This window comes from Schistocerca cancellata, chromosome 6 (assembly GCF_023864275.1).
Source record: "Schistocerca cancellata isolate TAMUIC-IGC-003103 chromosome 6, iqSchCanc2.1, whole genome shotgun sequence".
NCBI classification, from domain to species: domain Eukaryota; kingdom Metazoa; phylum Arthropoda; class Insecta; order Orthoptera; family Acrididae; genus Schistocerca; species Schistocerca cancellata.
In genome coordinates this window covers 349,603,607-349,629,867 of record NC_064631.1, presented here as the reverse complement: position 1 = coordinate 349,629,867, position 26,261 = coordinate 349,603,607, and the positions used below count along the sequence as shown (strand labels likewise).

The 26,261-nt window shown below is 38.3% G+C and overlaps 1 protein-coding gene across 2 annotated transcripts in view; it reads left to right on the top strand.

Annotated features, from left to right (window-relative positions):
* The window catches only part of LOC126191346 (ATP-dependent RNA helicase DHX30-like), a 303,809-nt gene that overhangs the window by 104,773 nt on the left and 172,775 nt on the right, over positions 1–26,261 (top strand). For both annotated transcript variants that reach the window (XM_049932185.1, XM_049932186.1), the window contains one exon: positions 18,077–18,373. In XM_049932185.1, coding sequence (XP_049788142.1) covers positions 18,077–18,373 — 297 coding nt within the window. The remainder of the gene's footprint in view (positions 1–18,076; positions 18,374–26,261) is intronic.

Here is a 26,261-nt window from a genome sequence, read left to right as displayed (position 1 = left end):
GGAGGTGTGGGCACATGTGACCATCTATGCAGCAACTGTAGTGGCCCTTGCTTTATCCACTTTCTAAATGTGTCTGCAGTAAACTCGTGCACCATTTACAAGATGAATACTAGTCAAAAGATAAAAAGAAGAGTATTTCTGAAGTAGATTGCAAACAAACATATCGTGGGCAGTGTTATCAGGAGAACTGATAACAGCCATATATCCCACAGTGTTAGGGGGGAAATCAAGTGTACTAAAACAGCAGGATCATTGACATCAGCTGCATGAGAAAAAAGGAACTCGACTAACATAATGCAAACTAGAGAGATATCTGCCAAAGTACAACTGACAACAAACGTTCATTATTGTGTGCTCTACTTTTATGGAACTTGTACGCAGAGTGCATTCCAAGGTTATCTGCATGTAATGCTTGCTTAGGGAAATATTTTGTCTGTTCAGAAAGCTTTCTATTACTAGTGTATAGCATCTGTTTGGTTACATTTCTTTTGTTCCTCACATAGTAAATCAGTTTCATTAAATAATGTTCAGTGCATGTGGCATTTATTCATTTATTTTCAAAGATCATCCATAAATTGTAAGACTTCTCTTTTTCCAAGATTAGATATACTCAGCTTAATTTGTGCCCAGGCCAGATAGACCAGATGCAAGTACTTCTTCTCATGAGAGGTCTTGAGGGTTAGTTTCTTTTAAATCTTTATTGTTGTCTCTAAATTGTTCATTAACTTAATTTTGTGCTATGTCACATTGCTTATTAATATAGGAATGTGACTCCCCTGTTAGTTGAAATGACTCATTGTAGTTTGGATATTTTGTTATTTGTATTGTATTGTATGTTAACCGGGGACCTAGAAACGATGAAGAGGCTCCGTCCCCGCCACAGCCGCAGTGGTCTACAACCCCACAGCGACAACCGCAGTCCACTTCACCCCTCCACTGCCCCACACCAAACCCAGGGTTATTTTGCAGTTTGGCCCCTGGTGGACCTCCCAGGGAATGTCTCACACCAGACGAGTGTAACCCCTATGTTTGCATGGTACAGTAATGGTGGTGTACGCATATGTGAAGAACTTGTTTGCGCAGCAATCGCCAGCATAGTGTAACTGAGGCGGAATAAGGGGAACCATCCTGCATTTGCTGAGGCAGATGGAAAACCGCCTAAAAGCCATCCACAGACTGGCCGGTTCACCGGACCTGGACACAAATCCGCTGGGCAGATTCATGCTGGGGACCAGGCGCTCCTTCCCGCCCGGAAAGCCGTGCATTAGACCACACAGCCAACTGCACGGGCTATTTTTTTATTTACAGTGGAACCTTGCATAGTGGCATAATACGTTCAAAAATCTTACTTGTAGTACAAAACACTTTCTAAGCAAAACAATTTGTCACAGTATTACGCACTTCATATTCATGATACATAACTAAGTCTTTTATGCTAGGAACCTATCTGTAGCCGACACTTGGCAAAAATGCAACATAGCATTATCATTGCTTTATTAGGGTGACGATTTTCAATGTATGATTCAACCAACTGCTTTCAGCATTTCTCTTACTGCACCAGAAGATTGCTGGATCCTCCGAAGAACTTCTTTCCACAACTTCCTGCTGTGAAACACACTGCACCTCTATAAGCTCCTTGGTGGTCATTTCTTGGCTGTGATCTTCCACAATCTCATAGACATCATTGTTATCCACTTCTAGTCCCATGCTCTTAGCCAAATGCACAGGTACTGACTCAGATGTCTTGGAGTCACATTTGACAATGCGCTCCAGCTAAAGCTTCTTGCAAGCAGAAGTGAGAGTTCTCTTGATAACTCCTTCTCATGCCTTTTTGATCATCTTGATGCAGGCAATGATGTTGAAGTGATATTTCCAAAACTCTCTGAGAGTGAGATTGGTAGCTTCAGTCAACTCAAAGCAATGCTCAAAGAGTGCTTTAGTGTAGACCTGCTTGAAGTTAGAAATAATCTTCTGGTCCCTAGGCTGGAGTAACGGAGTGGTGCTGGGAGGCAGAAATTGTATCTTGATGAATCGAAATTCTTGAAGGAGGTGGTTTTGCAGGCCTGGAGACTGGCCAGGGGTATTGTCAATAACAGCCAAGGCATTGAATGGCAGCTACATCTCTAGCAAATATTTTTTCACTGCAGGACCAAACACTTCGTTGAGTCACATGTCATCCAAACCTTGTTTTTGGACCTCCACATCCTATTTAACCTGCTCATCTGGACTTTACACTTCTTGAAGGCTTGTGGAGTTTCTGAATGGTAAAACAGCAGTGGTTTAATTTTCAAATTGCTGCTTGCATTTGCAGTGTGAGGTGGTCTTTCATTAGCTTGTGACCAGGCAATGCATTCTCCTGTGCTGTTTTGAAGGTAAGGTTCAGCATCTTTACCCAGAATAGACCCATGTCGTCACTATTAAAAACCTGTTGCAGAAAATAACACTCAGAATTTACAAGCAACTTGAAATTGCTGATGAAGTTGTCTGCTGCCTTTGTGTCAGAGCTGGCTGCTCAGTTTTGCCTCACAATGCTGTGGATGCTGGTTCTTCCCTTAAACTTCTTGAATCACCCACAGCTTCCCTTAACAAATTCTTTGGCTGCTGATGAATGTGGCGTCTTCTTAACGAGGTTGACAAAAATCATTCTCACCTTATTACAAATGATGCCTTGGAATTGCTTTTCATTTATCCACATAAGGAGCAGCCTTTCGAGATCATCCAGAATACGAAACCATTGTTTAGATGCTCTTGTCTTTCTTTCTTCTTGAAGCACCTTATCTCCTTAATCTTGTCCTTGTTCTTTGGTATAAAGCAAATAGTTGATGTAGACTTGATTGTATATGCGTGCTAAATCGGAAGCGATCGCACCATGTTTGCATTTTTCAATGATTTTACATTTTATTTCTAAGGTCATTTTCTTTCTCTTGCGGTTGCCTTCTTAAGACTTTATCTTAAAGAACATTTCTACAAAGGTTATTAAAATTTGCACACAAAGAAAGACTGTGTGAACACAAATTCAGAAAAATATGAGATTGCTAAGATGGTAGCAGAAAGAGTGCTAAACTCAGACTGCAGTATGTACTAAGACATTGTTCATATGCTGCTGCTGCTGCTGCTGCCAGTGAAAGGTCTTCATATTGTTGAACGTTCCCCCATCAAGTGAGAATAGCTGGTGAAATCATACTAAATCGTCATTACTCTTTAAGCAAAACATCGCTTGTTACGTAAGGCATTTTTTTACAGTTTGTTCTGCTCGCTATATGAATTGTATGTTATGGGAAATGATCATTAAGCAAGGTCCCACTGTATTTGTAATTTTTCGTTGAGACACTCTGATATGTTCTTAAAGTTTCTGTAGCTGCTTATCTGTTGGCTTCCTTAAATCAGCACTAGTGAATTGTAGTCTGTCATTTAGTTGAGCAGTTGTTTGTTCCTTTGTCTCTGCTAGAGTTGTTTTTCAATCTAACACTTTGTGTGTTACGTTCACATTTAGCTCGACATCTTGAGACTTTAATTATTGTGCTAAATTAGTATTATTACCATCTATCATCGCTGCACAGGGTAAAGCCAACTGCAGGTGGTTGCTCACATCGGTACCAGTGATGTGTGTCACTTTGGATCAGAAGAGATTCTCTGTGGTTTCGAGTGGCTAACAGAAGTGGTAAAGGCTGCCAGTCTTGCTTGCATGATGAAAGCAGAGCTGACTATTTGCAGCATAGTCGACAGGACCGATGGTGGACCTCTGGTACAGAGCCAAGTGGAGGGTCTGAATCAGAGGCTCAGACGGTTCTGCGACTGTGTAGGCTGCAGATTCCTCGACTTGCACCAGAGGGTGGTTGGGTTTCGGGTTCCGCTGAATAGGTCAGGTGTCAACTATATGCAGGAGGAGGCTACACGGGTAGCAGGGGCTGTGTGGCGTGGACAGGGCAGTTTTTTAGGATAGAGAGTCTCAGGCAAACACAAGAAGGGCTTCAGTCACAAAGGGTGCCGGCTGAACACAGGAAGAACTTAGATACAGGAACATTGGTATAACAGTTGTAAATTGTCGTATCTGTGTTGGGCAAGTACCAGTGCTCCAAGTGCTAATAGAAAGCACTGATGCTCAAATCGTTATAGGCACTGAAAGCTGGCTAAAGCCGGATATAGGCTCAGCCGAAATTTTTGCGAAGAACCTAATGGTGTTCGGAAAAAATAGGCTAACACGGTTGGCAGTTGCGTGTTTGTTGCTGTTAGAAGTAGTTTAACTTGTCGTGAAATTGAAGTAGATAGTTCCTGAGAGTTACTATGGGCAGAGGTCATTGTTGGCAAGTGGAATAAAATAATAATAGGATCCTTTTACCGACCTCCCAATTCTGATGATACAGTCGCTAAAAGGTTCAATGGAAATTTACGAGTTTGGTTTCAAACACGTACCCGACTCATATGATAATAGTTGGTGGCTACTTTTATTTACCCTCAATATGTTAACGAAAATACGTGTTTAATTCCGGAGGTACTCATCAAATATCAACTTAAATTGTGCTAAACACATTCTCAGAAAATTATTCCGAGCCATTAGTTCATGAGTCCACGCGAATAGTAAATGGTTGTGAAAACACACTTGACCTCTTAGCAACAAATAATCCTGAGCTAATAATGAGCATCAAAACCGATACAGGAATTAGTGAACATAGGGTTGTCGTAGTGAGATTGAATATTGTAATCCCCAAATCCTCAAAAAAAAATAAGCAAAAAATATACCTATTCAAAAAAGCAGATAAAAATTCACTTGACGCCTTCCTGAGAGACAATCTCCATTCATTCCAAATTAATAATATAAGTGTAGACCAGATGTGGCTTGAATTCAAAGAAATAGTATCAGCAGCAGTTGAGAGATTTATACCAGATAAATTAACAAACGACGGAGCTGATCCTCCTTGGTACACAAAACCGGTTAGAACACTGTTGCGGAAACAACGAAACAAACGTGCCAAATTTAAACAGACGCAAAATCCGCAAGATTGCTGATCTTTTACAGAAGCTTGAAATTTAGGGCAGACTTCAATGCTAGATGCTCATAACAGTCTCCAAAACCAAACTTTGTCTCGAAGCCTGCCAGAAAATACAAAGAGATTCTGGTCATATGTGAAGTATGTTAGCGCAAGAAACAATCAATGCCTTCTCTGTGCGATAGCAATGGTGGTACTATCGAAGACAGTGCTGCCAAAGCCTCCACAAATGAAGACGAAGTAATTATTCCAGAATTTGAATCAAGAACAGCTGCCAACATGAGTAACATAGAAGTAAATATCTTCGGAGTAGTGAAGCAAATTAAATCACTTAAGAAAAGCAAGTCCTCTGGTCCATACTGTATAACAATTATGTTCCTTTCGGAGTATGCTGATGCATTAGCTCCATACTTAACAATCATGTACATCCGTTCGCTCGACGAAAGATCCTTATCCAAAGACTGGAATGTTGCACAGGTCACATCAATATTCAAGAAAGGTAGCAGGCGTAACCCACTAAATTACAGGCCCATATCGTTAACGTCGATATGCAGCTGAATTTTGGGACATATATTGTGTTCAAACATTATGGATTACCTCTACATCTACATCTACATGATTGCTCTACAATTCACATTTAAGTGCTTGGCAGAGGGTTCATCGAACCACGATCATACTATCTCCCTACCATTCCACTCCCGAGCAGCGCGTGGGAAAAACGAACACATAAACCTTTCTGTTCGAGCTCTGATTTCTCTTATTTTATTTTGATGATCATTCCTACCTATGTAGGTTGGGCTCAACAAAATATTTTCGCATTCGGAAGAGAAAGTTGGTGACTGAAATTTCGTAAATAGATCTCGCCGCGACGAAAAACGTCTTTGCTTTAATGACTTCCATCCCAACTCGCGTATCATATCTGCCACACTCTCTCCCCTATTACGTGATAATACAAAATGAGCTGCCCTTTTTTGCACCCTTTCGATGTCCTCGGTCAATCCCACCTGGTAAGGATCCCACACCGCGCAGCAATATTCTAACAGAGGACGAACGAGTGTAGTGTAAGCCGTCTCTTTAGTGGACTTGCTGCATCTTCTAAGTGTCCTGCCAATGAAACGCAACATTTGGCTCGCCTTCCCACAATATTATCTATGTGGTCTTTCCAACTGAAGTTGTTCGTAATTTTAACACCCAGGTACTTAGTTGGATTGACAGCCTTGAGAATTGTACTATTTATCGAGTAATCAAATTCCAATGGATTTCTTTTGGAACTCGTGTGGATCACCTCACACTTATCGTTATTTAGCGTCAACTGCCACATGTCACACCATACAGCAATCTTTTCTAAATCGCTTTGCAACTGATACTGGTCTTCGGATGACCTTACTAGACGGTAAATTACAGCATCATCTGCGAACAACCTAAGAGAACTGCTCAGATTGTCACCCAGGTCATTCATATAGATCAGGAACAGCAGAGGTCCCCGGACGCTTCCCTGGGGAACACCTGATATCACTTCAGTTTTACTTGATGATTTGCTGTCTATTACTACGAACTGCGACCTTCCTGACAGGAAATCACGAATCCAGTCTCACAACCGAGATGATACGCCATAGGCCTGCAGCTTGAGTAGAAGTCGCTTGTGAGGAACGGTGTCAAAAGCTTTCCGGAAATCTAGAAATACGGAATCAACTTGAGATCCCCTGTCGATAGCGGCCATTACTTCGTGCGAATAAAGAGCTAGCTGCGTTGCACAAGAACGATGTTTCCTGAAACCATGCTGATTACGTATCAATAGATCGTTCCCCTCGAGGTGATTCATTATGTTTGAATACAGTATATGCTCCAAAACCCAACTGCAAACAGACGTCAATGATATAGGTCTGTAGTTCGATGGATCACTCCTACTACCCTTCTTAAACACTGGTGCGACCTGCGCAATTTTCCAATCTGTAGGTACAGATCTATCGGTGAGCGAGCGGTTGTATATGATTGCTAAGTAGGGAGCTATTGTACCAGCGTTATCTGAAAGGAACCTAATCGGTATACGATCTGGACCTGAAGACTTGCCCGTATCAAGCGATTTAAGTTGCTTCGCAACCCCTAAGGTATCTACTTCTAAGAAACTCATGCTAGCAGCTGTTCGTGTTTCAAATTCTGAAATATTCCATTCGTCTTCCCTGGTGAAGGAATTTCGGAAAACTGTGTTCAATAACTCCGCTTTAGCGGCACAATCGTCGGTAACAGTACCATCGGCACTGCTCAGCGAAGGTATTGACTGCGTCTTGCTGCTTGTGTATTTTACATACGACCAGAATTTCTTCGGATTTTCTACCAAATTTTCGAGACAATGTTTCGTTGTGGAACCTATTAAAGGCATCTCGCATTGAAGTCCGTGCCAAACTTCGCGCGTCTGTAAATTTTAGCCAATCTTCGGGATTTTGCGTTACTCTGAATTTCGCATGCTTTTTCCGTTGCCTCTGCAACAGCGTTCGGACCTGTTTTGTGTACCATGGGGGATCAGTTCCATCTCTTACCAATTTATGAGGTATAAATCTCTCAATTGCTGTTGCTACTATATCTTTGAATTTGAGCCACATCTCGTCTACATTTGCATAGTCAGTTCGGAAGGAATGGAGATTCTTTCTTAGGAAAGCTTCTAGCGACATTTTATCCGCTTTTTTAAATAAAATTATTTTGCGTTTGTTTCTGGTGGATTTGGAAGAAATGGTATTGAGCCTAGCTACAACGACCTTGTGATCACTAATCCCTGTATCAGTCATGATGCTCTCTATTAGCTCTGGATTGTTTGTGGCTAAGAGATCAAGTGTGTTTTTGCAACCATTTACAATTCGCATGGGTTCGTGGACTAACTGCTCGAAATAATTTTCGGAAAAAGCATTTAGGGCAATCTCGGAAGATGTTGTCTGCCTACCACCGGTTTTGAACAAGTATTTTTGCCAACATATCGAGGCAAGGTTGAAGTCCCCACCAACTATAACCATATGAGTGGGGCATTTATTTGTTAAGAGACTCAAATGTTCTCTGAACTGTTCAGCAACTATATCATCGGAGTCTGGGGGTCGGTAGAAGGAGCCAATTACTAACTTCGTTCGGCTGTTAAGTATAACCTCCACCCATACCAATTCGCACGGAGTATCTACTTCGACTTCACTACAAGATAAACCACTACTGACAGACACAAACACTCCACTACCAATTCTGCCTAATCTATCTTTCCTGAACACCGTCTGAGACTTCGTAAAAATTTCTACAGAACTTATTTCAGGCTTTAGCCAATTGTCTGTTGGCACACAGTCAACATGGGTTTAGAAAACATCGTTCCTTTGAAACACAACTAGCTCTTTATTCACATGAAGTGCTGAGTGCTATTGACAAGGGATTTCAGATCGATTTCGTATTTCTGGATTTCCAGAATGCTTTTGACACTGTACCACACAAGCGGCTTGTAGTGAAATTGCGTGCTTATGGAATGTCATTTCAGTTATGCGACTGGATTTATGATTTCCTGTCAGAGAGGTCACAGTTCGTAGTAATTGACAGAAAGTCATCTAGTAAAACGGAAGTGATTTCTGGCATTCACCAAGGTAGTGTTATAGGCCCTTTGCTGTTCCTTACTGTATAAACGATTTGGGAGACAATCTGAGCAACCGTCTTAGGCAGATGACGCTGTCATTTATTGACTAATAAAGTCATCAGAAGATCAGAACAAATTGCAAAATGATTTAGAAAAGATATCTGAATGGTGCAAAAATTGGCAGTTGACCCTAAATAACAAAGTGTGAGGTCATCCACACGAGTGATAAAAGGAATTCGTTAAACTTCGGTTACACGATAAATCAGTCTAATCTAAAAGCTCTAAATTGAACTAAATACCTAGGAATTACAATTACGAACAACTTAAATTGGAAGGAAGACACAGAAGATATTGGGAAGGCTAACCAAAGACAGTGTTTTATTGGCAGGCCACTTAGAAAATGTAAAAGATCTACTAAGGAGACTGCCTACAATACGCTTGCCTGTCCTCTTTTAGAATACTGCTGCGCAGTGTGGGATCCTTACCAATAGGGCTGATGGAGTACACAGAAAAAGTTAAAAGAAAGGCAGCACATTTTGTATTATCGCGAAATATGGGAGAGAGTGTCACTGAAATGATACAGGATTTGGGCTGGACAGGCCGGCCGTAGTGGCCGTGCGGTTCTAGGCGCTTCAGTCTGGAACCGAGCGACTGCTACGGTCGCAGGTTCGAATCCTGCCTCGGGCATGGATGTGTGTGATGTCCTTAGGTTAGTTAAGTTTAATTAGTTCTAAGTTCTAGGCGACTGATGACCTCGGAAGTTAAGTCGCCTAGTGCTCAGAGCCATTTTTTTTGGGCTGGACATCATTAAAAGAAAGGCATTTTTCGTTGGGATGGAATCTTCTCACAAAATTCCAGTCACCAACTTTCTTCTCCGAATGTGAAAATATTTTGTTGAACTGAGCTACGTAGGGAGAAATGATCACCACTGTAAAATAAGGGAAATCAGAGCTTGCATGGAAAGATATAAGGTGTTCTTTCTTTCTGCACGCTATACGAGATTGGAATAATAGAGAATTGAGAAGGTGGTTCGATGAACCCTCTGCCAGGCACTTAAATGTGATTTCCAGATTATCCATGTAGATGTAGATGTATCATTGCATCTAATTGAGTGGTTAACTGTTCCAGTGTAAGTTTTAAATTGGTCTTCCAAATGTTGCTCCTCATTAACACAAGCTTTCAATTAATTCAACTTTAAGTTTGTAACTAATCTTCTTCTGCTAGCAACTGTTATGCCAATGGGCAAATCCACTACAAACTATCTTTTAAAACGGATACACTTTCGCTACCCACAAAACGCAACACGAGCACAAGGAAAAATGAATCGGCTTGGATTTGACACAGCTCACAGATTTGCTAACATGATTCACAGAGTCACAAGGATGACGAGGAATGGGGTTCTTTGTTCACCGTATTGCGTTGCTACAGTGAGCAGCAGACATTGTTACTACTGGCAGTTGTGGTGGCGTTTTGGAAATAAGTGAAAACATAGTCCTGTGTAGTCTCAGCCGCCACTCTTCATAGCCAATAACTATAAATTCTTCTACTATATAATTGTTGTTGATTAACTTGATTAGGTTCGTTCTTCTCAAATTTCATTAGTAGTAGTAGTAGTAGTAGTAGTAGTAGTAGTAGTAGTAATTTCTTGACGCTTCACTGTAATATTTTGCTGTTGACTTGGTTGTCAGTGATGACAGCAAAATTCCTCAAAACTTTTTCACTTCAAAAAGTTGTTAACTACTTCTTGAATTTCTTTTAATATAAGCTGTCTTCTTCGGATTCATCAATTTTCAGTACAAATTTATTTTGGGCCCTGCACAGGGCCACCAGAATGAGGTGCTAGGTCTTGGAAAATGTGTGTGTTTCTTCAGACTGAGTGCTGCTATTTTCAGCTCTGAACGATTACGTCTGCAAATTATATTTTTATCTTTACTTTCTATTGGTCATGTTCTCTCAACTTAATCACCATATCAGTTTCCTTGGGCTAAAGAGCTGTAAATTTAGAAATGATGGCAACTTTCTATTAAATAATAGAAAATACTACTACTTTGAACCGTCTACTTTTACAATTTGTTGGTGTGAAGGAATGCTCCAGTAACAATTCGTATTTGTACATGACACCACATGAACTGCATTTGACATTTGAATGAATAGAACAATTTGGCAGATAAATCATCTGTTTGCCATGACATGATCTCTATTGTCACTGCACCTTCTTTATGCAGTGGCATGCTGTACTTCTCCAATCTTGAACATAAAAGCATGGAACAAAAATCCAGTGTCCAGCAGATGCCACAACTTGTGGTCATATTGCAATTTTTGCCCCAACTTGAAGATGTGGCATATCTCTCTCTCTCTCTCTCTCTCTCTCTCTCTCTCTCTCTCTCTCTCTCTCTCTCTCTCTCTGTGTGTGTGTGTGTGTGTGTGTGTGTGTGTGTGTGTGTGTGTGTGTGTTCCAATGTGAAAATCAATGACAGGGTCTCCAGCTTAGATTTCAAACTATATAACTAATTAATGGTTTCAGCTGTTACAATTATCACCCATCAGCAAGATATGTAGCGGGTATCATATCACCTTATGGATATGTTACACCACTGGTTTTTGCATTCTTATTTAAGACCAATTTTGTTTCTAGCTGTATGTGAGATATTGTTGTGTGTTAAATAACAAATCTTCTGATTTAATAACACAAGAAAAATCAGGTGAGGTCAAGTAACTACATCAAAAAGTGATAAATACAAATATCTTCTAGAAAGTTCAGTCTTAGCTGACAGATAATAATGAAACCTTTACAAATTGACATCACTTGCTGAAACGGAAGTATGTTACTGAATCTGTAGTTAATTCATACATTGGCCATTGATCCTTTAAAAAGCAATTAAAAATAAAATATATGTGCTTCTGCCACTGCGTTAACTTAAACAAATTGTGTGCTCCCTGCTCAAGCTTAACTATTATCTGACTACTATTCACCCCATCAGAAATGCAGCATAAATGATACTGGGCAACCACTCGCGTTTTAACAAGTGGAAGTAGTTATTGGAAGTTATAACACATTAGCACATTGAAGTCAATGTGTGAACTCTTCCCTCTTCCATCAGCTATATAGACAGTATCCCCCACTGATAGAAGTTAGTGATTATTTCCCATAACACAACAATACACACTACTTTCAGCCATCAGTGACGATTCATTTGTTATTTGTTTTAAATTGACAATCCATTTTCTACTTCACCATTGTGTCATTTCTTACCTCTCAGGAGAAATGTCTACAGCTTTCCAAGATCAACAACCTGCAGATGTCACCAGATGGCTCAACTGATTCCTGATACAGATTAATTTTATTATAATAAGAGTGTTTGTGACCCAAGGAATGCTCAGAAGTATTAACCAAAAAGAAGCAAATCCATCCATTTCAGTATATATAAATTGTAAGAAAAGGAAACACCAGGACATGAACACATGGCCTAATGAACAGACAAATGAAATGAGAAATACACATTTGAAGTTTACTGGGCATACCTGCATGGTGAAAAACAACAAATTGGCTAGGAGAGTCTGGGAACAGACCAAGAAATGAAAGACCACCACAATAAGAATCATAGGAGCAGAAGACTCTCAGAAATGGGGAATAACAACAGAAAACATGATAAACAGACATAGGTACAGAAGAGTAATCGAAAATCACAAATATTTTTAAAAAGCCAAGAAACCGCAAAGGATCCATGCAGATTCATAGCGAGAGCCAGAAATTGGAACATGAATAGGTTTTTGGGAGTGGAGAAGGCAGGAAAATATTTATACACTTCGGCTTTTGTCCACCTTTCATGCTTGAATCCAGTTTTCACACGGTCCCAACATGCAGCACTTGCTGTGGTATCCCACTGAGTCTGTAGCCAAAGCTAGTCCTCAAAACATTGATGGTCCACGATATTCACTCATCCAGTCTGCAGCAGTGTTAACCAGTTCGTAGGATAGTGTTGTGGGATTCTAAGAGGTTTTGTTCAATTACATGACCTCTACACCATACCTGTTCGAACTATCTAAAATTCCAGAACCGGTACATATCTTCAAGATAGAAATAGATTTCAAGTGAATATAATCCATCATCAGTATATTTGTTATTACGCACATTATACATCATTCTAGTAACCAATTGAAGGAGTTGTCAGAAGAAAGTGCTAATCCTCAGTGTAGTGAGAATTAGTCTGATCGTGCTATCTGGTGTGGTTTCTGCTGCTGTACATACTGGCAACAAGTAGATCTATTTGAACTGCTAGAATGCATTTGCCTGCTGCTTATGCCTCACAGTGTTTATGTTCTTCTCTTTGGATGAAAAAAGCATCATGACTGTGTCAACATGACAATGATGTCAACATCTTCTAACCAAGTAAGTAGATGGACTTCTGGTGAGAATGGTAATGACAGTCTTGATGACAGTGATGCAGATCCTGGTTATGCACCAAGATAACACAGTGTGTGGGGCTTAGCACTATATTGCAACCAGTATAACCTCATAAAGTTCAGCGACAGCATTTGTTACAATTTTGGGGAGTTCTTTATGTTAGCAATATATGAATGTAATGTAATGTATATCACTGAGCACCTGAGAAATTGTTAGTCATTGGTTTGTTTTACCTTGTAACATTAGAAAAACCTACAATAAATGTATTGAAAGTTAGCATTGTTTTGGTCCTAATGTTAAACTTGGCTGGTTAGCAGTATTTTTATCCTGTTGTATTTATCTACAAACATTAGTTCGTATTTACTTTCAGGAAATAGCACAATGTACATCCACTCAAAGAGAAGTGGGAAGCAGTTGACAATGTCAAAAAAATAAAGTGAATGCATATTTCTTAAATGTTCCATTACAAAAAAAAAAGAGGAGATGCAGTTATTACCACCTCAGGATTAACAAGAAAATGCAATGGACCACGCCCCTTAAAAAAAAAAAAAAAAAACAACTTAAGTACCTCATGTAAATCATTACTATTTTGAAAGCATTCAAATTAATAATGAAGAAAATGAAATTTTTTTATGTTCCATTGGGACAAAAGCATAGTATGTCATTATCAGACATAATGAAAATGAAAGCTCCAAAACTAGCTGCAGTTAGGTAAAATGTTTAATATTTTGTCAGATAGGCCTGTTTCAGTTTAATTGCCATTGCCAGGTGACATCTAGTTGGGAGTTACTACCATATTGCATCTGTTGTAGTTTTTTTTCTGTCAAGTCGTCGTAAGTATAATACCTTTTGTAGTAACAATATGCCACATAATATCTCATGTCAGTACTGACCTGAGGATGGATGCAAAGTTCAGTTTTTCTGTGGTATCTGAAGATTTAGCTGACTCCAGTTCAGTATTGAACTGTCAAAATATGTCAGACATATGTTTTATGTTTTCTAACTACAAAAAATATTATCTATTGAACTGTCAAAATATCTTTGAAAAACTTCTTACTTTTGTAACTACAAACAATAGTATACTGATCAGAACTAGATAAAAAAATTTACTATAGATGCAATATGATTGTCACTTCCAACTAGACTTCACTTGACAATGGCAGTTAAGCCAAATCAGGCCCATGTTGTAAAATATTAAATATATTAACTGATCACAGCTACTTTTGGAGCTTTAATTTTCATTATGTATTAAAATAAAAATCCAAATTGATTTATTGGTGTCGAGTAAAATTAACAAAACCTCTCAGGTGTCTTCCTGTGTGCTTACAAAGTTTGAATTGTAGTTTATATATGGGAGAACTTTTGATTATCTAGTATTCTATTTTCTAATTAGAAGGAAACAAGAGTTTGGAAACACTTGGTGTATAAATTCAGCCACTACAGAAAACCTGACGTCGTCACTTTGTGAATATTACTGTAACAGTACTCCTCCCTTGAACCATGGACCTTGCCATTGATGGGGAGGCTTGCACACCTCAGCAATACAGAGAGCTGTACCATATCTGCAATCACAATGGAGGAGTATCTGTTGAGAGGCCAGACAAATGTGTGGCTCCTGAAGAGGGACAGCAGCTTTTTCAGTAGTTGCTGGGGCAACAGTGTGGATGATTGACTGATCTGGCCTTGTAACGTTAACCAAGGAGGCCTTGTTGTGCTGGTACTGTGAACAGCTGAAAGCAAGGGGAAACTACTGCCGTAATTTTTCGTGAGGGCATGCTGCTTTACTGTTTGCTTAAATAATGATGGTGTCCTCTTGGGTAAAATATTCTGGAGGTAAAGTAGTCCCCCATTCAGGTCTCCCGGTGGGGAGTACTCAGGAGAAAATTATCAGGAGAAAAGAAACTGGTGTTCTACAGATCGGAGCATGGAATGTCAGATTCCTTAATCTGGTAGCTAGGTAAGAAAATTTAAAAAGGAATATGAGTAGGTTAAAGCTAGATATAATGGGAATTGGTGAAGTTCGGGGGCAGGAGGAACAAGACTTCTGGTCAGGTGCATACAGGGCTATAAATACAAAATCAAATAGGGGGAATGCCGGAGTAGATTTAAAAATGAATAACAAAATAGGAGGGCAGGTAAACTACTACGAACACATAGTGAATGCATTATTGTAGCAAAGATACACAAAGCCAACGCTTAGCAGAGTAGTAAAAGTTCATATGCCAACTAGCTCTACAGATGAAGAAGAGATTGAAGAAATGTATGATGAGATAAAAGAAATTGTTCAGATAGTGAAGGGGGATCAAAATTTAATAGTCTTGGGGGACTGGAATTCGATAGTAGGAAAAGGAAGAGAAGAAAAAGTAGTAGGTGAATATGGAATGGGGCTAAGGAATGAAAGAGGAACCAATCTGGTAGAATTTTGCACAGAGCACAACTTAATCATAGCTAACATTTGGTTTAAGAATCATGAAAGAAGGGTGTATACATGGAAGAGGCTTGGAGACACTGGAAGGTTTCAGGTAGGTTATGATGGTAAGACAGAATTTAGGAACCAGTTTTGAAATTGTAAGACATTTCCAGGGGCAGGTGTGGGTTCTGACAAAAATTTATTGGTTATGAACTGTAGATTAAAACTGAAGAAACAACAAAAAGAAGAAATTTAAGGAGATGGGACCTGGACAAACTGAATGAACCAGAGGTTGTAGAATGTTTCAGAGAAAGCATTAGGGAACAATTGACAAGAATGGTGGGAAGAGATACAGTAGAAGAAGAATGGGCAGCTTCGAGAGACGAAATAGTAAAGGCAGCAGAGGGTCAAGGACGTAAATAGATGAGGGCTAGTAGAAATATTTGGGTAACAGAAGAGAGATTGAATTTAACTGATGAAAGGAGAAAATATAAAAATGCAGTAAATGAAGTAGGCAAAAAGGAATACAAACATCTGAAAAATGAGATCGACAGGAAGTGCAAAACGGCTAAGCAGGGATGGTTAGAGGACAAATGGAAGGATGTAGAGGCATATATCACTAGGGGGTAAGATAGATACCATCTGGTGAGCAAGATGTATGAGACAGGCAAAATACCCTCAGACTTCAAGAAGAGTATAATAATTCCAATTCCAAAGAAAGCAGGTGTGAAAATTACTGAACTATCAGTTTCATAAGTCATAACTGTAAAATACTAACACAAATTCTTTAAAGAGAAATGGAAAAACTGGTAGAAGCTGACCTCGGGGAATATCAGTTTGGATTCTGTAGAAATGTTGATACACATGAGGCAGTACTGACCCTATGACTTACCTTAGAAGATAGATTAAGGAAAGACAAACCTACATTCCTAGCATTTGTAGACTTAGAGGAAGCTTTTGGCAATGTACACTGGAATGCTCTCTTTCAAATTCTGAAGGTGGCAGGGGCCAAATACAGGGAACAAAAGGCTATTTACAATTTGTACAGAAAGCAGAGGGCAGTTGCTAGAGTCGAGGAGCATGAAAGGGAAGCAGTGGTGTGAGAGGGAGTGAGACAGGGCTGTAGCCTATCTCCAATGTTATTCAATCTGTATATTGAGCAAGCAGTAAAGGAAAAAAAAGGAAAATTTGGAGTAGGAATTAAAATTCATGCAGAAGAAATAAAAACTTAGCTATTTGCCAATGACAGTGTAATTCTGTCAGTCAGCAAAGGACCTGGAAGAGAAGTTGAACAAAACAGACAGTGTCTTGAAAGGATTTTGAGATGAACATCAACGAAAACAAAACAAGGAGAATGGAATGTAGTCAAATTAAATCAGGCGATGCTGAGGGAATTGTATTAGGAAATGGGACACTTAAAATAGTAGATGAGTTTTGCTATCTGGGAAGCAAAATAACTGGTGATGGTCAAAGTAGAGAGGAAATAAAATGTAGACTGGCAATGTCAAGGAAAGCATTTGTGAAGAAGATAAATTTGTTGACATAGAGTATAGATTAAAGCAACGTGTTTTCTGAAACTATTTGTTTGTGTTACAAACCTCTTCCGTAGTTCACTAATTTATGAAACAAATTTTTGCCCTGTTAGCTTAAATATTAAAACGCTATTGTGGGAAAAGTGTTGCTTCGCAGAAAGTTTAGAATTTTGAAGTAAGAAGAGGAAAGTCTTTTGGGTGAGCAGGATACAGCAAGAATTAAATGGCACATGGATGGATAGTGGAGAGAGACCCTAACAGTGATAACTAGTTGAATTTTAACCCTAAAAAATGTTAATCTCTGTCGATCCATTGTTTGTTGTCGATCCATTGTTTGTTGTCGATCCATTGTTTGTTGTCGATCCATTGTTTGTCGTCGATCCATTGTTTGTCGTCGATCCATTGTTTGTCGTCGATCCATTGTTTGTTGTCGATCCATTGTTTGTTGTCGATCCATTGTTGTCTAGTCTTTGAAGAAGGCATTTGATTGACGAATTCGCGGTATCCAGATACTGATGGCTCCAGTATGTAAATACAGATGCATCTGAATGCCTATACAAAAAGTTAATATGGAGCCTGAAGATGGCATATTGAAATTCTGAAACTTGTTGTCAAAATAAAATAAAATACCTTCTCAAAACATGTGACTGTTTGGTGATTTTCCTTATAAATAAATAAAAAAGGTTAATGCCAATTAAATCGTAGTAGGAAGGCAGGAGTTGTGCATTTAATTTAAGTAAGCGGTCGTAATTCCAGTATTATTAGTTATGCAAGAACAGGTGTAGCTTTTTCATTCAGTCACATGAAACCTGAATGGAAAAGGATGTAAAAGAGTGTTGTTTATATGCACTTTTTTTTTAATATGTGTTAAGCTTTGGCATAATACAGTAAACTAAATTTACAGAGGTCTGAAAGGGTATTATTATTGGATAAAGGTGTACACCAATGAAATGAGAGATCAGAATAAGGTGGTTTTTAATAAAAAGAAAAAAAACAGTGTGTGCAAAATATTTCAGTCTTTTACTTGTATCATTATGTAAAATGGTATTAGAAGTATGTAGGCATGATGACATTAGGCTGTACACAGTAATTAGTTTCAACAAGAAACAAATGCCATATGACAATTTATTTTCATGTTCACAGGTTGGTGATACAGTAGGTTACCATGTAAGATTGCAGTCACGTATGCCACAAGGACCAGGAGGTCTCCTGTATATGTCATCAGGCATGCTTCTTCACCATTTGCAGAAAAATTCAGTTTTGACTGGTGTCACACATGTGATATTAGATGAAGCTCACGAACGTGACACCAATATTGATGTGTTAGCCATTCTACTGCGTCGTGCATTATTGCATAACCCCGAACTGCATGTTATTGTCATGAGTGCCACTATTGATGCTTCTCTCTTCCAAAATTACTTTGATGCTCCCCTTATGGAGGTAAGTCCTCACTGTATCGCAGTTTACATACCTAAATATTTTTAATGCTTTGCTTGTAAAATTGTGATAGTATGAACTTGGAACTGAGTTTCACGCTGAAGTTGGGGTAGGAACATGTGTTTGCTATTGTAACACTCCAGATACTATTAGTGTAACTCTCAATGTTGTGACATTTATGACCACACCAAAGAACTGTTGTCTACACGTCTGGGCACAAATGATGCTTAAAACCAGAATGGAAATGCTCCTGCCATTGTACAAAAAAGACGAATATGTCTTGGGTAGAGTTAAGGACGTAAACTTTTTGGCATATTATGCAGCTTGAAAGACATTTAAATTAAAACATCTTGAGATACTTGTGCTTTTTCACTAGTTAAAATTAGTACCCATGTCATGAAATATAATGCATCGTGTCAAGTAAAGTAACATGATGTAATGTCATGTAACATGACACGTCATCCAACACATCATTTGTCCTGCGAGTTTAGGATGCTTGCATCCCCACTCTGGGATACTTCCTATTAAAGATGCACCCTACTCTTGGATGCTTTCTATTGTAGATGCGTCCTACTCTCTAGAAGCAGATAAATTTGTGTGTATTTGTTCTTACACCCTTCACCCTACATATGACGGGGTATGGTTTGGGGGAGAAATGATCCCCTCAGGGAAAAAAAAAAAAAAAAAAAAAATTGACTGACCCCATTCAGAACTCAAATTGTTTTAGTGTCCCCTCTAGGAACAAATCCACCCTCAGAAATTTTATGCCCCCAGGGAGAAACTTTGTTATTACGGGTATGTTTTCCTGTCGTATGATATTATGTATTGTTTGCTATGGCTTGCAAATATTCTGGATTTTGGGTAAGGGATGAGGGGCTTAAGCCTATAAATTTCACAAAACATGGTTTTTGCATGAAAAATATGAATTAAGCTAAATTTTTGAAAGTGAGTTTTCAATACTATCATAAGAATGCTTTTTTTAATGTATATGATTCACTTTAAATCATTTCTACTCATTCAGTTCACGTAAGAACAGATTTTATGAGCTACATTTAGCTTGACTTTAAACCATTATATATAGACAACGGATGAAGATTATTGCATTAAAAACAAGAGTTTTGACTTTATCCACTTACCTATCTTTGTGCAAAGTTTGGACCGATTTGTACAAATTTAAAGTATAGAAGTGGCATGCTTCAGAAACCTCCAAGAAAAACGTGTTTTTTGCACTTAAAGTCAAAACAAATCAAGATTCTTCAAATTCTTAAAACATGTTTAAGACCAAAGTCCCACACATCGGTGGGCCAAAGTTGAACACTCAGTCTTGCTCTGTAGTTCTTTAACGATGACTATTTTTGCAAATAAAATCTGAACAAATAGTGCCATTAGCTGAACATTAATTTTGGCCCAATTAAAATCTTTTTCAAAAGGAATTAATCAATTGGGACAATTTGCCTGGGGCCAAGTCCTCTTCATAATTCAAACCTTGTTTGATGTAGTGTAACATAGCTACAATAAGACAGATGCTCGAATGGCTATACAAATGGCTGCTAGTCTGGACTAAACCCAAAACTCGGCTCAAATAGGAACCGAGCACTAAGACCTCCACCAAAACCACAATTCTGTGCGCGGCCTTTTCATAAATATTTATTACAGTGCTTCCATGCTGTAATGATACTATGGAAATATTTCCTGAGGAGTAAGAACAGTTCAGTGTTTTAGAGGACCTACTGTAGCCAGTTATTAAGAGATACTGAAAGGTGACGTTGTGAAACTACTCGACCAAAGTACAGAGGTGTTTGTGTTCTGCCACCAATCATAAAACTGCTTTTATACATGGATGTGGGTTGGTGGGTGAGTAGGTTGATGAAAGTTAATGAATCTAAAGATTACAGAAGCACAAGTCACTGTAGAAAGAGTACTCAGCAACACAGTTATGATCACTCACTAGTCATTTATTCTTTGTGTATTAAATTGTAAGAGCAATTGTATGCAAATGAAGTTTTATTACCAGCACATTTAAATAAGTTTGAAGTGAAAGAGTCATTTCAAATTGATTGATATTTAAATGTTGCTGCAATTTTTTTTACATTGAAATGTTGTTACACTCTTTCTCGTTACAGATAATTTCACAAAGTGGAAAACTACGTGCTATATAGTTCATGCTGTATAGTTGACGCTGTATAGCTGACCAAAATAAAATAAATAAAAGTTCTTCTGTAGAGTTAACTGAAGGTATTACAATTCAGCTGTGGTGTCTGTCTGCATTTTATTTCATTAGGCAAATGATCTAGACAATATGGTTGCAGCACTACATACAGCTTCAGTATGCTTAGGTCAGTTTCAATGAAGAGTAATGAAGGTCATATTTTTCTGTTAGCATTGTGGTTTTGGCATCATTCCTTAGGCATTGTAATGAATTATTACAAGAGTACACTATTTCATCTGGTGATGTAGTTAAGATACTTCTTATATTAAGCTGTTGTCTGTGAGAATACAGGTTGCATTTTTTAATTTTAAAAATCTGCTCTTGGAGGATTTGTATTGTTTGATTGGGAATCAGTGTGCGTAGAATTTGTAGCATGAGAGACAGATGTATATTGACTGCCTTGAAGGACTTTCCAGGCTGGTGAAGCAACATATCAGCTGAATGTTCAGGTCTGTTGTTAGTGGAACCAGTGGATCAATAAATTTGTTCTGTTGTGACTGCATCGTTGTTTAAGAAAGAAAAGAGGAGGAGACTTTCAAAAGGAGCTACACTGTGACACACAGGGATTTAGGCACAAGTTTCGTGTATGTGTAACAGAATATGTCAGATATTGTAGTAAACATTTAATCATAGCCCATGTTCTGTGAGAGAGTGAGAGATAATTTTGTTAAAGAAAAAGATGAATTAGTAATGAGAGAGAAGGTTTGAAGTTGCAAGCAGACAAAAAAAAATAAAAATATGAATTAAAGTAAGAGAAGAGTGTTGTCATAATGTCAGCTTTCTGCCAAATCTCCCCACCCAGTTTGATAAACAACTATAAATTTTTTTGTGTTAAGAGATATTCATGGGTGAACACCAGTATTATTCTTATGGCATATGATTTTATGCAATTAAACAATATTTTTGCTACAGATGAATTAAGCCTACCTAAAATGTAATTCCACATGACACTGTTGAATGAAAATAAGTGTGTTATCTTACTGACACCTGCATATTTTATTTTATTTTTTGTTTACTTTTCCAGTTGAAATTCTCATCAGTATGAACATACCTTGCACTTACAAACCTCTTCCTACGCTTCAGATTTGTTTTTGATATCGTATCAGTTATTTAATTTTTGTTTAATTGTCTTGATCACAAAGTTTTTTAATAGAATTACTGGTTTTGGCAAAACAATAGCTATCTTCAAAATCTACAATGGAAGTAAAGGAAAGTACATTACTAGCTACTACATTATGAGACTGAAGTTGTAACAAAAACATAATATACCTCTCATTCCACTGCACTGCAACAAGTCATAACATGTAAAAATAACATCAGCCAGAACTGCCAAGCATACTTCAACCAGTTCTATATAGAATGCAAAGGTATCCTAAAGGCTGTTAATGCAATCATAAGATAAAAATAATTGTACAAAGTAATTAACACTTTGGAGACCAAGCCAGAGCATAACTTGGGCTGTAACTTTGTGTTAAACAGACCACATCCAAGGGTAAGTCAGGCCATGATTTTCTCAATGTGTGAGCCAAAACTGGGTTCATTTTGCGTGAGAACAATGCATGGAAGTGTTGCTGCCTGCTCCTTGAATGGTGCTGCAATTTGCTGTCAATTTCTAGAATTATTTCGAAAGAAGCATTAGTGAGTGTAGCAGCTGCTGTCATGAATGACTGAGCCATTATGACTGCACTGACTTAATTTTGTGTTCGTACTCATTTTTGAAAGTGCAAGAGGAAGAAATGGCTCAATAACTCACCACACTGACCCTCTTATTAGTATGTATTACTCTTGAAGATACATAAATTATGTATGTGCCAGTAACAGAAAGCCATAAGTGGCCAGTTTCCTAGCCTCAATGTTCTATTCCAAAGTATTAAAAGGAAGTTAATTTAAAACTACTGTTTTAAAAAATATAAACAGTTGTATATAACAGAGATTTTTCAAAAAATTTTATGAAACATGTATTCATCTTCTGACAGTTTAAAACTGGTCAGAATTTAACAAAATGTTCAAAAAATAAAAATAGATTTCAGTAACCATTCTAAAATTGAAACTTCCTGGCAGGCTAAAACAGTGTGCCAGACCGAGACTCAAACTCAGTATCTTTGCCTTTCATGGGCAAGTGTTCTACTGACTGAGCTAGCCAAGCATGACTCAAGACCCGTCCTCACAGCCAGTAACTCGTCTCCTACCTTCCAAACCTAACTTCATTCTGGCATTCTAAAATTGATTACATTGTGATTGCCTGAAACCCTGCCTTATAGAGGAAGAAGACAAGAATGAACTTTGAGAACAAGCATATAGTACTGTTTGTCATATCCCAGTTTATATTTTGATTAAAACAATAAGTAATAAAAATGGAAATGAAATAGGAATGGAGTTAATGTAACATTATTTACTTCTAATCATTACTTTACATCTAGTTTGTTTCATTTTCATTTCCGTCACTTACTATTCCAATCATAACATAAACTGGAATGTGAGAAACAGAACAATATGCAAGTTCTTGAAATTAGTTGTGTGTTCTTCCTTTAGAGAGTGTTCAGACACATCACAATGTACTCAAATTTAGTACAATTCCCTTAATCACTTTTTGTTTTTGAGCATTTTGTTAAATTCTGACCAGATGAATATCTTTCTAATACGGTTAAATATTTTAATGAAATAGTACTTCCTTATATACAACTGAGAATACTTTATAAAGAGCTGTTCTTTTAAATGAACAAACTTTTAATTACTTAGTATAACTGTCCGTACAATATTCATGCATCAATAACCTCTAGGATACCTTAGCATTATCTGTATAATTGGTTGAAGCATGTATAGTAGTTCTGACTCTTGTATTTTCACATGTTATGACACTTTGCACTGCAACAGAATCGGAGGTATATCATGCTTTCATTACAGTTTCTGTCATTTGCATTAATTTCGTAATGTAGTAGCTAGTAATGTACGAGGGCAGTTCAATAAGTAATGCAACACATTTTTTTTCTGAAACAGGGGTTGTTTTATTCAGCATTGAAATACACCAGGTTATTCCCCAATCTTTTAGCTACACAACACTATTTTTCAACGTAATCTCCATTCAATGCTACGGCCTTACGCCACCTTGAAATGAGGGCCTGTGTGCCTGCACGGTACCATTCCACTGGTCGATGTCGGAGCCAACATTGTACTGCATCAATAACTTCTTCATCATCCGCATAGTGCCTCCCACGGATTGCGTCCTTCATTGGGCCAAACATGTTTCATCGCCTGTATCAATCTTTGACAAGAAATTGTCACCCTCAGGCACATGAGCAAGCAATTCCGCACAGATGGTTCTCCTTTGCTCTTTATGGTGTTTGTTTAGACAACGAGGGACCCAGCGGGAACAAACCTTTGAATATCCCAACTGGTGAACAATTGTGACAGCACTACCAACAGAGATGTCAAGTTGAGCACTGAGTTGTTTGATGGTGATCCGTAGATCATCTCGAACGAATGTGTTCGCACACTCCGCCATTGCAGGAGTCACAGCTGTGCACAGCTGGCCCGCACGCGGGAGATCAGACAGTCTTGCTTGACCTTGCGGCGATGATGACACACGCTTTGCCCAATGACTCACCGTGCTTTTGTCCACTGCCAGATCACCGTAGACATTCTGCAAGCGCCTATGAATATCTGAGATGCCCTGGTTTTCCGCCAAAAGAAACTCGATCACTGCCAGTTGTTTGCAACGCACATCCGTTACAGATGCCATTTTAACAGCTCCGTACAGTGCTGCCACCTGTCGGAAATCAATGAAACTATACGAGATGAAGTGGGCATGTTTGAAAATATTCCACAAGAATTTTCCGGTTTTTTCAACCAAAATTGGCTGAGAAAAAAAAATGTGTTGCATTACTTATTGAACTGCCTTCGTACTTCGTTTCACTTCCATTGAAGGTGGCTAGCCAAAGCTTGTAATTCTATTCAAAAACTTTGTGATCAAGACAATGAAGTAAAAATTATGTACAGCGTGATTGCTCTCCAGATTGTCATTTTAGGTCAGATTCTTTTCTTTTCAATTATTCACTTAAGCATTTTGTATACACTTTCCTCTGTTGATATATTTTTACTGGGATTTTTGGTGATGCTCTTGTCAACTGGCAAAAGAACCAATTCTGCTTGCTATGTATTAATTGTCATTCACATGTATGAGAAACATTAGATCTGAGAATGAACTGAGTGAATTCCATTAGTAACTATTTCTCCTGTACGTGTAATCATTGAGTTACATAGAACAATGTTTCATGTTTGTTTAGCTAAAGACAAATGTAAACATAAAATCTCTTGTCCAGGAGTAGGCTATTGTAACTGGTTGCCCTAGTGTTGTATTAGTACTGTATGGTAAAAGTTACTGACCTCTGGAGCTGTGCATTACATTCTGAGAGTCCATTCACTATTGTGTAAACATTTGTTTGCTTTCTTGGCACTTCATCTGTGTCATCAACTTATCTATCAGGGTCAAGTTATCTTCAGTTCCATGTGTTAAGATTAATTTATGGAATCCATATATTATGGAAATACCATTCTGCCTTGAGCAAACACATCCTTCATGTGTAGAACACACTAGGTCTCAGTGAAGTTTCAGTATCACTATTGGTATAACTATTTCAAAGATGATCAAGACGACGTTGAAGTTTAGCACATAAATTACTGACAACAGTGAAGAAGAAGAGAGGAAAATGATTCTGGAAAATTGCTGAATCTCCTTCAGAAAGATTGCTGATAATGTTGGCATAGCCACTATCTCATGCTAAGCTATTTCTTCAGACATTTTGGGCATGAAATGTGTAACAGCAAAATTTGCTCAGAAATTGTTGTATTTTGACCAAAAATTATGTTGCTCAGGAACTGCTGAATGAAGTTGACACAATCCTGAACTTCTAAAGAAGGTTATAACACGTGACAAAACATGGATAAATGGGTATGATGTCGAAACTGAGGCCCAATTGTCCCATTGGAAACTGCCTGTAGAGACAGGACCAAAAAAAAGTTCAATCACTTGCGAATGTTCACATGTTACCCTGTGAAAATCCATCATCAGTTCCTGCCTTAGGTCAATAAGGATTACTACTTGGAAGTTATGCGCCATTTGCGTGAACCAGTCCTAAGAAAGTGACCAGAATTGTGGCAGAACCACTCGTAGAAATTGCATCACAATAATGCTCCTGCTCACACGTCAATGCATGTTCATGATTTTTTGGAAAAAACAAAACGGCTATGTTGCCTCAGCCACCATTTTTGTCAGACATGAACCCATGTGACTTCTTTCTATTCCCAAGTCTGAAGAGAACCACGAAAGAACATTGTCTTGCCACTATTGATGAATTGAAAACATTTGATGGAGGAGCTGAACACCATACCGAAAAGTGAGCTCCAGAAGTGCTTCCAAGATTGGAAAAAGGTATTGAAAGTGACAAAGTTGATGTTGATGAATTAACAAATCTTCAGTACATTTGATATTTGGCTCCAGTTTGTCATCTGAACCTTATCAGAATTTTTCAGTACAGCATGTCCTTAAATTATCTTTACAACTTAAGACCTTAACACATGTAAAACCATACTAGATATTAACAAATACTTTCCAGTACGTGGTGAGGTAACTCATAAAGTTTTGTTTATTTGTTCATAACCATCAATGTGTGCACCCGTAGTGCC